Genomic DNA, 16,252 nt, shown 5'->3' on the forward strand with positions numbered 1-16,252 from the left:
ACAAAGGTTTTGACAACCAAAGGCCAGCGGAGCAGACGACCAGTGAGTAACATCATGTTTATCATGTGATGCTACGTTCAACCAGCAAATTGACAGGTTGCTTGTGTGCAGAACATCTTCACGAGTAGGCGGTACAGTTACAGCTGTGTGAGCAGGACGATGAGCACGGAGGAATGTATTGCTTCCATTGACTAAAATTACCATCAGCACCGTCTAGATATCTGCAAAGAACTGTAGCAAATTGTCCCTTAAAATAAATTGAGTGCAAGTACCAGGAGAGGGCCTTTAGCCACATCCTGGTCCGTTACCGTAAATGCTGCTAAAAGCTGTCAAGAATAAAAATCATGCAAGTCGGACAAAAGAGAGGCGACGGTATTCTCTACGTGCAGAAGATGTTTTATTGATCAGTCTATCAGAACTGCACCGTAAACATGGAAAATACATCGAGCTAACAACAGTAGAATTCAACTTAAAGACAAATGCTGGTACATATATTACTGTACATTTTTGGGTCTTACTTAGATTGTAATCTACAAATGCAGAGTTGTAAAAAAAAAAAAAAAAAAAAGAAGGTCTGTACAGAGTGGAGAATAATCAGAGAACAACTCTATGATCAGCAGTAGCATTCAGTCATATGATGACTAAGGACTACACAGCAGTGAGCAGGAACTTATTTCGGGACCTTTTCCATCCATCCATACAAACACACACTCTCTCTCTCTCTCTCTCTCTCTCTCTCACCCAGACACACTCAACATACCGGCTCAGCGTTTGGACAGGTCACCACCTGTGGAGAAAAGAGATGGAGTCATAACTGAACACATTCATCAAAATAAAAACTGCTTTCTCTGCAGAAAAAAAAAAAAAAAAAAAAAACAAAGACTGAGATCAAATGTCTCAGCAGTATTTTATCTTTATTGTGAAATGTGAGAGAACAGCATGCCTCAATATATTTTGGGATACCTCTAGCTGGGCCCAGACTCCGGGAGCTTTGGGCTGATTTATTGCGAGCTGATTCACCATTTTCTACTATCTGGTGGTCTGGCGGGACCTGGGTGCTAATGTTCAGCTCAGTTTATCTGCTAGTGTGATGCGTTAACAGATCTAATCTTAAAACCGTCCCAGTAACATCAGGCTGATATCAGTTTTTTACAGAATACAGACGAGAGCAGTAAATAATAACACTTGTTGAAACCATAAGACCAACAGCAATACATTTTCTGTCACTTACACTGCATGTTCCCCGTCTCCTCGGCTTATTAGTTTATGTATTTTGAAATTGATTGCATTATTTGGGACAAATAATCTCATTAGTATCCCTACCGTGCATGTCTGAGGTTAGAGAGAACATCTGGGAAGCTTCTCCTCATGTGTGTCAAGCAAACATGACGTTAAAATTAGGTTTCAGAGTTCCTATGGACTGAACACGGCTCGAAATATGATGAAAGTCAATTCAATTATTTGAAACACACTTATGAAATTAAATATATCAAAAAACTCCCAGCAGCAGTCAAAAAATTCAGTTCAGTTTTATTCTTATAGCGTCAATAACATTTCAAAACGCCTTCATGTAAGTCGTCTCGTTTCTGTAATGAGTCTCAGTTTGTGTAAGACACTAAAAGATCAGTGTGTGTGAATGTGTGGTTACGTGCCATCAAAGATTGATCGCAGTAACAACCAAATCCGTCAGACTCGGTGTCCGCCGCATTGTAGCACTGGGAGGGAATATGAGCCGGGGGTGGGGTGGGGGTGTTCTGTGTCGTATGTGGCTTCATCCAATTAACTAACGCAATCAGCCATGTTGATGAATGGATTAGCACATAATTGCCTCAGAGGTGGGATCCGTGATTGAATTATTCATGGCGGGGGAAAGGCGAACGTATGTTTCACGCGCCAATCTGCAGAAATGTGGCGTCGGCGGCCGTATGTTCGTCTGTCATCCTGGCGTTAATGGAAAGTGACTGAGAGACTGTCATGATCTGTGAGCTGCCGTCGTGTCACGTACAGTAGCTCTTCTTTTGCAGTCGGTCGTGACGAAGGAGATATTTTCAAACCAGGACAATGCCGCTGGTTTGAGAGGAGAGCACGGTTTCTGCTTCATTTCAATCTGAGACAAAAAGGTAATGCTGCTTTTTTGACCTAAATGAGGGCTGGTGCAGCAGGTGCTAAAAATACCTTGTGCAGGGCCCGTTCACACTCAAGAGCTCCACATCGTCACACTACAAACTGGGCTTCCTTGGGTTCTGAGTTATATATATTAGCTGTCATCCTCTGGAAAATGTTAAACCCTGACCTCATTTAAAGGCCATAATAACGCGTCCTTAGGCGCAATGAAATTCAGATCCACATGATGCTCAGTGTCCTGATCAAGTTTTTTTGCCTCCTGATCCGATCCAGATCTTAACTGTCCTAAATCTCCTCTCCTGTAGCTTCCTAAAGTCTTTCCTTGTCTTCCTTGTCTTCTCCCAGAGTCGACTGGATTCAGTCCAATAAATCTTTCTGTCAAACTTAATGTAGTGTGGAGAGGGTAGCTGGTACCTTGTGTTCTCTACTCCAGAAATGTTCTGGTCATCCAACGCTGCCATAAACTCCCTAACCCTCTCTGGAAGACTTTTCTCCTTGACGCTGTCTCCAGGAAACGTTTCTCTTTCTTTTGTTTCGCTGTAGCCGACTGCATAATTTAAAGTCGTCTTCCTCTTCTTCTTCTTTCTTTGGCAGCATGGATGCTAGCCAATAAAACAATCAAACAGAAGAGGAAGAAGACGTTCTGACGCTACAGGGGCACGGTTATGGTTCTATGTCAGACCTAAAATTAATTACTTCAAAAGATCGCGATACCAATCCGATACGATCATTTTAAAAATGCCTGGATGGGCCCCGATACCAATCAGGGTATTGAACTCAATTTGGGATTGGACTGATTTGAGTCAGTACAAAGCTGCTGACGACCCTTTAGGGAGATGATATTGAGATGTCTTTGCAGAAGAGGACAGGGATGTGGTCTTATTGTTGTGGAGTAAAGAGACAGCACTAAGGAACGCACTAATTACATTAGCTGAGCCACATTTGAAGAACAGGGTTCTCTGTTCGGAAGGAGCCAGGAGTGTGCGCTCTGTGAAAACACTTTTACATGAATTCAAATGTTGGTTCTCACACTGACACGAGAGAAGGACATGCAAATCCATCCGGCCCTATTATTTCCTCACCTTGGCAGCTGGTGCACTCGCAGCTGTGTATGACTGGCAGGACGACCGGCTCATTCTCTCCACTTTCACACTGCAGGCTGAGGAAACGGACCGGGTTGTGTGGGTCCAAGCGGTAGCTGCAGCACTCACACACTGACTGGAGGTAGGGCTCCTGGGTGGATAGAGGAAAGACGAGGGGAGGAAAGTAAAAGGAGAGAGGATGTGGATGAGGTGAGAGAAAGGAGAGCCAGAGGGATAAGGTAGTGGGGAGCAATTAGAACAAGATTATATTGAATAAGATTAGACTGTATGAACTACAGTACATTGAGGACAAAGCTGTCATAAAAATATATCTGCCACACATCAACAGACAACAGCAATAATTCCCTGAGATGCATCTAAGAATATGAAAATAATAATAAGGATGGGTGATGTGCACCCACGGAGGTTTAGAGCATACGCAGACCCTAACAATGTAGCTGATGTGCACCAGCCCAGAAATGGGGACGTGCACAAAAGCTGTGATTGGTCCGCTTGGAAGTAGTGAGTTTCTGCTTTAGCATTTCTGGCTGCTTCTCCATCTCGGCAAGTTTTGAATTGATTGTTTTGGATCAATAAAGATGGAACACATGGAGGAAAAGTTAACTGAGGAGGTTTGGAGATACAAACATTTGTACGACTCGTCTTCGGCGAAGGTTTCAGTCGCCATTTGTTGAAAGTGAAGCAGGAAGTAGAAACAAAAATGAACCCGACTGGTGAAAAAGACACAGCGCCGACTAGTGTTTGGGTGGAGTTATTACAGAGTGAGCCAGGACTGACAAGAGTACAAGTGTAAATAACTTGCTCCAGTGTCGGCTATGTATGTTAGGTATGCTGTCTATGTCCTATGTACCTTAGAAGAGCCTTGAAGTCTATGAGAACATAGTGAAACTACACCGATCAGCCTCAACATTATGACCACTGACAGGAGAAGTGAATACCATCGACCATCTTGTGACAGTTCAATGTTCTGCTGGGAAACTTCTGGACCTGGCATTCATTGGTGTGGATGTTACTTAGACATGTAGCACCCACCTAGACCAGACCAGACACCCCCGCCCCATAGCAATGACACTCCTTGATGGCAGCAGCCAAACCAAACGTTTTAGGAACAACTAAAAAAAAACATGAAGAACAGTACAAGGTGTTGACCTGGCCTCCAAATTCACTAGATCCCAAACTGATCAAGTATCTGTGGGATGATCCACAGAGGCCCCTTCCCTCCTAGATAGATGTTTTCTTTAGGAATGTCCTCATACCAGTGCAAGTATTGGTATTAAACCCATAGGACCCACCACAGGACACCCTCAGAAGGCCCATGTCCATTCTCTGATGAGTCACCGCAAGGGAGACCTGCACAATATTAGGAAGGTGGTCATAATGTTATGCCTGACTGGTGTACTGTGCCTATATTCATAGAATCTGAGGCAGTAATTTCTCCTCTAATCTGTTTCACCAGCTGCCATCAAACCCAAAAGAAGTATTTTTTTGGCTCAGGGAAGTGTTGCCAATGAGCTGGAAGAGACAGACCTAGTTTCCTTGAACTAAATGAAGGAAGGAAAGAAGAAACTTAACCTGTGGTCGTTCTGTGATGAACCCATGACTCCAGACTTTTTTGTTATAAACACAGAGGGGGGAAAAAAGAAATACAAAAACAGGTAGCCCCTGTGGAGACACGAATACTCTAACCTTTCTTCGTCTGTGTTTTTCTGTGGCTGCTTTGCTCCTCTGTCTTCCTGTGTTGTTTTGGCATTTTAATGTGGCCGGAGGCATTTGCAAATGCATGTAGCTTTATGTAAATGGAGCCTGAGCAATGTGAGAGTGTCACTTACAGAGATGAACCCACACACTATTATCCCCTGACTCTGCAGATGCTCGGAGACTAACACAGCTTTTTAGTGTATTTCAGGTAATTGTTGTCATCTCTGACCTAGTACACTCCCACTCATCTTAACAGTTTGTGTTTTCCACTGAAAAAAAAAAAAAAAAAACATTGACCAACATAATGTCGGCTAGCTTCTTGGCACCGTACTGCAGAGCCAGCGATGGAACAGAATATTAAGCAGCTGAAGATCAGATATTTCCCCCTGGAGACAAAATAAAAGCTAAAATGAAAGTGAAGTCATGTTTCTCTTGGAGTATGAACCACATATCCAACCCTTTACACCAATCAGGCATAACATTATGACCTCCTTCCTAATATTGTGTAGGTCTCCCTTGTGGTGACTCATCAGAGAATGGACATTTGCGTTCTGAGGGTGTCCTGTGGTGGGTCCTATGGGTTTGATACCAATACTTGCACTGGTATGAGGACATTCCTAAAGAAAACTTTTTGTCATATGCTGTGGAGCCCTTTGTGGAAAAGCTCTGTTTTGGCGCCTTAATGAAGCAGTTCTATCATTTCTGAGAGCCACTATAGCAGCCTTTCATTTATCTGGATAGAAATTATTGGATATAAAAACATGAAGTGGTGGGGCAACAGCAATATGCTGGGACGAACTAGAAAACTATGCTACTATGGTGAGGGCTATAGCCTCAGTTAATGGGGCACCCGCTCAACCAGGTGAGCTATAGGGGTGCTCCCACTGCGAGGCATCATTAAATTTAAAAAAAATATTGCTTAGTGCGACCACCAAAGTTATTCTGGCGATCTTTCATTGTCACCAACTTGGGATTTTGCTTGGTAGAAGGTTCAGTCGCGTCTTGGAAGTGGAACTCATGAGTCCAATTAATGCAACAAAGACCCGAGAAGGAGAAGGATGGGAACAAAGAATGATAGATAACAGGAGAGGAGAGGAGAGGGGAGAGAGTGCAGAATCAAAGATTTAAAAACAACTGCTGCTACTGTGAAAAATAGCACTTATTAGCGCTTCGCAAGCCCACAGTGTGTGTGTGTGTGTGTGTGTGTGTGTGAGGGGACGCGATTCTTTGCGAACGCTGTGATGAATTTCTGCTTCCTCCCGGTCTCGCTGATCAATGAAACAGGAACGGGAACTTCTCTCCGCTGCCTAGTCACCGCTTACCGTCCCCCCCCCCCCGGTTGCCACAGCAACGGGAGGTAATGACACATTTGGCTGAGCTGTTGTTTATTTTTACTAATCTCCCAGCATGACTGGGTCTATTTTTACAGCGGCGATGTATGGATGCCAAGAGAGAACAAAGTCACCATGGTGACGAGGTGATGAGCTCGCTGTCCTTACGAGGACGGAGAAAAAAGATAAAACAAGGAAAAGAGCAGAGGGTGTAGACAACGAGAAGGAGTCGGTAATAGGGTCTGCACGTGAACACTGCACAAGACTCATATTCAGAATATTCATATTTAAATCATTAGTGACTCAGCTACTAAATGATGCATTTTTATTTACCTGCTGTTATGTCAACTATATGAGTCTATATTTAGTTGTAACCACAGATGAGAAGAGGTAAATGATCACATTAGTTTTCCACATTCAGAGACAGTTAGCTGCAGGGTTTCTCTCTGCGAGCAGGGACACACTCAGCAGATGATTAGCTGCACAGAGCCGAGTGCTCAGCTTAATTTTGTTGTACAAAAACACACATATACAACTCAGATGCCAGGTCCGCGCTTCGGGAGCCGAACAGATGAGCAATTTGTTGTGCACACACACAAAGAGAGAGAGACGGAGCTAAAACTATAATCCTGATTATTCTCTCGCTTACAGCGTGTTTTGCTTTGTTGGGACAAAACTGTTCAGCGCATCCTTGGCACTTTTTTTATACACATGTTGCAAAACCTACGCCTGGAAGACCTTCCCTCGTTCAATGAATGGTGCATAAATAACAAACTGTAGCGTCCACCATGACAGTGCATGATTAAAAACAATTAACTGTGCCGTGGTGGGCAATTTGCAAACAATTACAAGCAACAGCCTTTTTAATCAGTTGTGGCTCAGTTCAGTCGACATCACTGCCTCTATTGATTTTTACTGTTGTCATATTGGTCTGGATGGCGCTGGAGTCAATACTCAATACTGCCTTAAGGTGTTTAGAGAGTAATATGTTCTCTTCTGTGTGTGTGTGTGTGTGTGTGTGTGTGTGTGTGTTCATATCTGCTCTCCCTACCTCCAGGATGACATCTGTCCTGGAGAGACAGCGTCCCCTGCAGAAGCTGACCTCCACGTTGTCAAGCCGACAGTCTCCCTTGGTGATGTTCCGGACCTGCACAAAGCGGCGGCACTCTGGAACCGGCTCACCTGGGTGGAAGCGCGGGAGACAGGGGAGGAAAGAGAAGGCGAAATGAGATGGCAGGGAGCAAAAGGGATCATTAGAAACCGCGGGCGAAAAAGGAAGAAAAAGTATTTGAATAAAAATAAGGGAGTCAGAGAGCGGCTTGCAGAGAGCACGGTGACATTGCCGTTGCCCCCTCGCAGCATGTGACATTTCCTCCACTGGGAGTGAGATTAAAGTAATGTAATCTCTCACTAATTGGGCACAGCAGCTCTTAGTTTTTAGCCTCCTTTAAAATTAACTATGGAACATTCACAGCCATTTTAAACGGAAGCAAGGACACGGAATCAAATGAACCGCGGCCGAGGATCGCTCGCCTCACATTAAGAGGCGTTTTTCAATTGTTCCATTTGTTTTTGCATCACCGCGGATGAAGAGCATCACTCCGCTTCCTCCGCAGAGAGTTTAGAGATGACAGCGAATAATGTAACGGGATGAATTGCTTTTCTGCACTGCAAATATAATCTTAACACCGTCTCCGTGCTGATTGGTGATTTTTGAGGAGTTATTCTCTGTATTCTGCATGTTTTACTAACCTGGAAACTGCTTCCTACAGACTGGACAGCAGCTGCCTGGTTCCTCCACCTTGACCTCCCCCTAAGGAACAGAAGACAAAAGCTTTCATACAAATACTGAATAAAAAAACAGACAGATACATAGTAGAAAAACATTATTTGACTTATTAGATAACACTGTTTATCGGGCATGAGACAGTGCACATGTTGTATATGCATTCAGCTGAACTGTGCACAAACAATGCAAAATCTGACTATTAACAAAATCAGGAAAATAAGTTATTTCACACTAGAACATATAAAACAAGCAGGAAACTGTGCAGGTTTAAACTGAAATGCAATACAGTGAAAAGACACATTAGGAAAGGCAGTGGGTAGTGGAAAGTTACCAAGATACTCAGCGAGTCGACCTTGAGTTAAGGTCTTTGCACAGTAGGTCAGGCATTTGCACAACCAAAAGCAAATATTCAAGACGCAGCATCAACTTTTAAAAATCAGATTATCCAAATCTTTATCGCTGAGAGCCCTGCTGCTTTTCATTCGGGCAGGATTAAGATTGATCTAGACCTGGGATGCAATGGAATCTCAGGGATCCGAGAGTATAGACGATGTAGAGGAGAGAACAATAAGGTGTGCGCCACAGTTCAGTTTTCTCAAAACAAGGAAGGGAAGGTGTGAGCAAGTGATGAGAGAGAGAGAGAGAGAGAGATGGAGAGACCAGCAAACGGGTGAGAAAAAGGAACCGAAGTAAGAGCCAAAAAGTGAGACATGAGGACCAAAAATAGCACAGGAGAGAGAGAGCGAGAGAGAGAGACTGTGACGTAGAGGGACACACAGGACACAGAGAGACAGGCTAAAGCTGCTGAGGAAGAAAGATCCAGAACAGGCCAGAGACAAGCAGGGTGTCCCTGTGATGTCCCGCTCTGAGAATAGCCGCTGTTAGCATGCAGAGACGCACCGTCTGACAGCTGGCTGCAGCAGCGCCCCTGCAAACACCGCCCTCGGCACATCCCCGGAAACTTCACCCGTCTGCACACACACACAGCTGCTAACTGTTCACCCTCAGGACTTTTCCTCCCACTCTGCACCGCCGCCGCCGGCCTCTCCTCAGGGATGGAGGAGCCCACTCACTTAAAGGGTGGCAGGTCATGGAGAGCATCCCTTTAAACCCTTTAAGTTTAATCTAATGTGTCAAATGCACTTGGGGGATAGAAATAGTGAGGAGTGTGGAGTCGGGGTTATTTAAAATAAAAGGGAACTCCGACTTAAAGTAAAGGGTAGTCAAATCTATGTTGTCTAGTGGCTGTGAGATGGAAACCAGAGCTCTATTAATGTGTCTGGCATCTAAAAAAAAAAAAAAAAAGAAATAAGAGGAGTTAGTGTTTGAGGGGAAAACATCCTGAAAGCTTTTATCGCCTGATATGACAACAGAGGCTTCGATACCGAAGAGGGGCTCCCAGCAGAGTAGCAGAGGCACGCCAAGAGATTTCAGCCTTAAACAAGCAATACGCTTAACTGGAGCCGACTAATAAATAACAGAGTACCCTGACAGGAACCAATTCTCAGGTGAGGGAACACAGCGCTTTAAATGACCTTTTTTCATATTGGCCAGGATAAGGAGTGCTTTCACCGAGGCATGACTCTGGAGCAGGAAGGGGGAGGCGAGGGATTTAAGGATGCAAGCAGGACCGGTTACACAATACGGCGTCCCTCCAGAGACAGGCTGTACCGTGGTAAAGACCTGTGTACACCAGAGGTGGAACAGCGAGGAGGCCGAGTGCACCGTGGAGCTGGCAGTGCAATCAGCTTCTCCTTTAAGTTCTGGATGTCAGCAGAATTTATTTTTACCTCGGCCTTTATACAGTGACAGTGTGCTAAAGATATAAATTCAGCTTACTGTGTCAAGGATGAGACAGTTTTTTGTTTTTTTTCCAAACCACATCACTATGGTGAGAAGTATCTCTAAGGGGTCTGTTCAGAAATTTTATTTTTCTATTCCTTGAGGGAGATGAAATTTAAGAGAATATACACAAACTAATAAAACCATAAGGAAAAGCAAAGAAGAATATAGGAAACCAGAGACAAAGAAAATTCTAAAAAACACAGATTATACTCAGTTTGGCATCTGATACAAGATCCACGATGAGAAAAGACACATTTTATTCATGCAAATGTTAAAACTGAGCTTGATCCTGACTTCCCAGTGAATCTCTCAGTTTATTTTGGAAAAGATACGCTTGCTAATCAAATAGATTTCCTTTCCCCTGTCCCATTCACCCTGTACACCTCGGACTTCAAGTACAACACAGTCATGTCACTGTCATCTGAACGTGAATCTGAAATGCAGGGTAGCTGCGAAAACAGGACGAGGTGGCCGAGTGGTTAAGGCGATGGACTGCTAATCCATTGTGCTCTGCACGCGTGGGTTCGAATCCCATCCTCGTCGAAACCTTTTTAAAAGGAGCCGTAAAGTAGAGGTTATAAAAAGCAACTTTGGAACCTGGAAGGTCATGAGGTTTGCATCGCCCATGTCCATAGCCGGGGACACTAGAACACATCTTGAGCAGCTGCTCCAAGGCATTAGACGAGGGCCGGTATTGATAGTGGCACGATCATGTCCTTAAATCCACTGCAGAGGCAATCAGCAAGGGGATCAAGGACAGCCGATACCGCCAAGCCACAGCCAGGGACATTCATTTTCTCAAGGAAGGACAAAGGCCAGAGAGAGCACTGAAAGGCTGCTCTGTTGGTTTGCTCTCCACGGCACGAGACTGGGCGATGACAGCTGACCTAGAGAGGCAACTGAAGATTCCACCACACATCACCCAGTCCACATTGAGTCCTGACATCATCTTGATCTCTGAGGCCACAAAACAACTGATCTTGCTGGAGCTAACAGTGCCCCGGGAGGAGCGGATGGAGGAGGCTTAAGAGAGAAAGAGGGAGAACTATAAGGAGCTGGTGGAGCAGAGTCGGATGAATGGGTGGAGGACCAGGTGTATGCCAGTGGAAGTGGGCAGTCTGGGATTTGCCAGCCACACCCTGAGCAAGGCCTACGGTACACTGGACATAACAGGAGCCAACCGAAGAAAAACCATAAGCAACAACGTGGAGGCAGCAGAGAAAGCATCCAGATGGCTCAGGTTGAAGAGGGGAGAGCAGTGGGGGCGGTAGTATCCCACTTGGACACAGGCCGGGGTCTGATCGAGGCCTCGGTCGGGTCACCTGGAAAAGGGTGCCCGTCGCAAGACCCGAAACACCCTGTGAGTCTAGGAAACAACACTGAGGATGTGTCCAAGGTTGTGCATCAGAAGACGTTCCGAATCGAAACGAAAATGACTGGAAAAACGTGACGAGGTGGCCGAGTGGTTAAGGCGATGGACTGCTAATCCATTGTGCTCTGCACGCGTGGGTTCGAATCCCATCCTCGTCGAAACCATTTTAGAAGGACCCTGGAACCTGGAAGGTCATGAGGTCCCGTGTCCAGAGACACGAGAACACATCACAATGCTCTAAGGCATTAGGCGAGGGCTGGTATCGATAGAGGCACGATCAAGTCCTTACATCCACTGCAATCAGCAATCAGCAAGGGGATCAAGGACAGCCGATACCACCAAGGACATTCATTTTGTCAAGGAAGGACAAAGGCCAGAGAGAACACCGAAAAGCTGCTCTGTTGGTTTGCTCTCCACGGCATGAGACTGGGCGATGAAGATTCCACCACACATCACCTAGTCCACATTGAGTCCTGACATCATCTTGATCTCTGAGGCCACAAAACAACTGTGGTCTCTGAGGTGCCAACCGAAGAAAAGCCATAAGCAACAACCGTAAAGTAGGCTCAGGTTGAAGAGGGGAGAGCAGTGGGGGCGGTAGTATCCCACTTGGACACAGGCCGGGGTCTGATCGAGGCCTCGGCCGGGTCGCCTGGAAGAGGGTGTCTGTTGCAAGACCCGAAACACTGAGGATGTGTCCAAGGTTGTGCATCAGAAGATGTTCCGAATCGAAACGAAAGTGACTGCAAAAATATGACGAGGTGGCCGAGTGGTTAAGGCGATGGACTGCTAATCCATTGTGCTCTGCACGCGTGGGTTCAAATCCCATCCTCGTCGAAACCTTTTTAAAAGGAGACGTAAGTAGTGGTTATACAAAGCAACTTTGGAACCTGAAAGGTCATGAGGTTTACATCGCCCATGTCCATAGCTGGGGACACGAGAACACATCTTGAGCAGCTGCTCCAAGGCATCAGACGAGGGCCGATGGAGGCACGATCATGTCCTTACATCCAGTGCAGAGGCAATCAGCAAGGGGATCAAGGACAGCTGATACCGCCAAGGACATTCATTTCGTCAAGGAAGGACAAAACCCTAACCCTAAATTGGCCGTAGGTGTGAGTGTGAATGGTTGTCTGTCTCTCTGTGTTAGCCCTGAGATAGACTGGAGACCTGTCCAGGGTGGACCCCGCCTCTCGCCCAATGACAGCTGGGATAGGCTCCAGCAGCGAGAAGGCTCTGGGACTCCGGCTTCCTCCCACCGTCCAAAGACATGCTCGTTAGGTTCATTGGTTATTCTAAATTGGCCGTAGGTGTGAGGGTGTCCTTGACCCCCTTGCTGATTGCCTCTGCAGTGGATTTAAGGACCTGATTGTGCCTCCTTCGATACCGGCCCTCGCCTAATAATGCCTTGGAGCTGCTCAAGCTGTGTTCTCGTGTCCCTGGGCGATGCGAACCTCACAAAGCTGCTTTTTATAACCACTGCTTACGGCTCCTTCTAAAATGGTTTCGACGAGGATGGGATTCGAACCCACGCGTGCAGAGCACAATGGATTAGCAGTCCATCGCCTTAACCACTCGGCCACCTCGTCACATTTTTGCAGTCACCCTGCATTTCAGATTCAGATTCAGATTCTAAATCTGTGTTAGCCCTGTGATAGACTGGTGTACACACTGCTGTGAGACCGGGTTTAAATGCAGGGAAAGAATTTCCCCATGAGGGATGAGTAACCTACTCATAAATGTCATTTTCTCCTTTTCAAACAAAATAATAAACCATCTCAACTCATCAACTGCTTTAACTTTCCTTTTGTCTCTTTCCTTCTTATATTAAACTCGCCCACTTTCCTTCTATATAGTGAGAGAAGTGAGCTCAACCATGTCCTAGCAAGATTACTGACTTGTCTCCCCCGTGCATCTTCATCTCACTTATTTAAGTTACAGTGTTTATCGTGCATGCATTTCACTGACCTGATAGCAGTAGGTGAGATTATTTACAACTCCCACTGAAATGGGGAGCCGTAGCTATCAGAAACCTCAGGGACAGACGATATAATTTTAAATTTGGTATGGCCGAGGAGCAAGGAAAAGCAAAAAGACAGCTGGAAGCAGAATTGCAAAAGGATGTTCGTGAGGAGATTCACTGCTAAAGCAACATGATGACAGCATCAGCGAGATGCCACAAACAATATTTGTTTTGACGCAGTCACAGAAAAGACCGGACAGAATCTCTTTCTATCTGCCTCTACTTGTAGAGGGCGCATGCATAATTGAGTGTCTCCTGCTAGACGACCAGGTGTTAACTCATCTCTGTGACTGACTGAGCATCGTCTGCAACACACAGGCAGTCGGTCTTTTCTGTCAAGTGTCCATCACCAGCAATAACAAGCACTGGTCCCTAGAAACTCCTCAGGACTGACACTACAATAACCATATCCAAAATGCTGCTGGGAAAAGCCATTAGGGGTATTTCATAGTAGATGAGTTTCGATTTGTAATGTTATTAAAGCTGACTACAAATTTCTACTGTAAGAAAACAAGGAGTCAGTGTTTTGCAGGCATGGAAAAAGAAAAAGTGCAGCCTTGTGGGAGGATCGGACACTCAGGTATTGATCTATTTTAGCCACTGACTTGCACAGAACATCCCACATGTTCTTGAGGGAGCTGAGAATTCTCCCCCTCGCTCAGAGTAATTGAGATGTTTGTGACCACCAGAGACTCCGTGTGTGTGTGTGCTGCACCACCCTGGGGTAGCAGCAGAGGTTGGATGGACTCGTGTGTTTGTCTTGGAGACAAAGTCGTGTCTTTATGCAGAGGGTGCAAAGCACATCTGCAGAAGATCAGAATTAACTAGAACTAGCAGACTTTAGCCACACATCTTTTTCAGCACCTACAGGAAATTGTGACGCAAGGACTTTTTATTGTACTATGTGCACGTGTCTGTATATCTGTGAACGTTTGATTTCACCGGTGTAGGTCTAGTCACTGTGATTTTGCCCCGTTACCATTCACAGCTGTTACCCAACATGAGTGGTACCCAACCTTGCAGTCAGAACAACCTCAAGGATAAAAATGCAGGGCTTCTGACATAAATACAGAGACTGGAAATCTTCCGATAACACCCAAGGCCTTTAGAAAATGTCCACATGGAAGACTGCTACAAGTAAACTGTTTATTACTCATAAACATTCACTTCACTGGTTGCATTTGCTCAAACGTCTAATTTTATGGTTAAGGTCATATGAATCATCGCTGACGACCAGAAAGCGACAGCATACCTGTGTTTTCATTTATTAGGTTGTGATTTTGAAAATACTTTTCTACTTAATTCAAAATTAAAAGTTCCTCCAAACAACTCTGGCTGAAGGAAAACTGATAACACAGACCTCACGACTGCGGAGAATTTTAAATCAACCTGTACACAGAAACCTTCCTGTGAGACTTAATTACTACTGACTCAGTACTTACTACTGGTTTTAACAATATTTAGGGATGTTGTTAATAGAACATATATGTGTCTATAGCTGATTAGTTTGACTGGATTGTCTGGTTGTGGCACCGTACGTGTAATAAAGGGTCCAAGCACTGAAACCAGTTGTTTGGATTATTATTACTATTATTAATATTATGGTGTGGGGACCAAATGGTAGGTGGTGCAAAGATAAGACTTTATATATATATATATATAAAAAAATATTACGGCCAAAAAAAAAAAGGATTTTTGAGAAGTAATTGACACGTTTCAACCACAAGGTGGCGCTACAGTAATAGTGAATGTTTTATGTAATTTAAATGCATCTGATGATATAGGCCACGCCCACTTATTACTCACCAATTTAGGTTTAACTAAAAAAGTTGACAGCTGCCAGTTGTTCTCGTTTCTACTCCTACTGAGGTAGTGAGTGAGACAGAAGCTAAGACGTATTTTAGTGTTTTATTTTGGTTCAAGTCCCACCCGCTAACATAGAGGAGGCGGAGCTTATCACCTATACTGCAACCAGCCACCAGGGGGAGCTCTACTTGCTTTGGCTTCACTTTATGTTACCACCCATTACTCCCAGCAGATTCTGCAGCTAAGATCTTTAAAAAAAAAGGTGTCTAAAGCGTACAAATACATCATCAGACTGACATTGACGCCAGTGTTTGTGTCTCACCTCATCACAGTCCAGGGGAGGACACCTCAGCTGGCACAGTTTCTTCCCGTTCACACAGCTGCATGACAGACAGCCCTCCTCCCACTCTGCTCCTGCCTGGCTCAAACAAACACACACACACATACACAGCATTTATATTCATTACGCAGATTATTTTTTAAATGCAGTGAGTAACTACGTTGATGCTTTAACTTTAACCCAGTACGCTGCATGCAAGCTGGTAAAATCTCAAGTTCTGTTTCTGCAGAAAATCCACCAAGCCTCTGACTGCACTGCATTGCTCTGCATATAAGGTTATAAAGTTACGCTGCCTTAATTACATTTTATGTTTTGTCTGCGGGCAGCAGTGGTTGTCCTCAGGATTAACCATATAGAGGCATTTCACTGTGAATTGCTTTTACAGTGCACAGTGAGCCTGTCGTATAATGATCATGAGGTGGTTGATTAGAAAAAAAACATAGAGGGTCTTTATATGGATATTAATCATCAGCAGCTGATAAAAAGGGAGAGAGCGAAAGAGTAGACAGGCAGAAAAGCAGGGATGGAGGGAGAGGAAGAAAGACAGAAGGAGAAGAGGGATGAAGAGAAGATAGATCTAGAGGATGAATGATTTAACTAGAAAACAAAAGCAGGGAAAAAAGCAGCACCTGAAGAAATAAAATCAAGAAGAGGGGAGCTGACCTCTTGTCAGAGTATGATTAATTCTTATAATCCTATAATACCCTCTCCTTCATAAATAATTTTTGGCAGCCTTGCCTAGTTGCGGTCAGAGTACCGCCTTTCTACAGCGATTCCTACATAATTGATGTGGCTGAGGGCCGGAGAGGTATTGTGGTGTA

At 44.8% G+C, this 16,252-nt stretch overlaps 1 protein-coding gene across 1 annotated transcript in view; it reads right to left on the minus strand.

The window, feature by feature from the left end:
• Nucleotides 1-2,218: 2,218 nt before the first annotated feature.
• Nucleotides 2,219-16,252, minus strand: part of sspo (SCO-spondin) — a gene marked incomplete at its 5' end in the record, with an annotated part of 67,063 nt that continues 53,029 nt past the window's right edge. Inside the window, 4 exons of the mRNA XM_084566560.1 lie at nt 2,219-3,357; nt 7,308-7,438; nt 8,009-8,069; nt 15,414-15,509. Coding sequence (XP_084422686.1) covers nt 3,151-3,357; nt 7,308-7,438; nt 8,009-8,069; nt 15,414-15,509 — 495 coding nt within the window. The 3' untranslated portion in view covers nt 2,219-3,150. The remainder of the gene's footprint in view (nt 3,358-7,307; nt 7,439-8,008; nt 8,070-15,413; nt 15,510-16,252) is intronic.

The sequence above is a fragment of the Chelon labrosus genome, assembly GCF_963514085.1.
Source record: "Chelon labrosus genome assembly, chromosome: 18".
Classification (NCBI taxonomy): domain Eukaryota; kingdom Metazoa; phylum Chordata; class Actinopteri; order Mugiliformes; family Mugilidae; genus Chelon; species Chelon labrosus.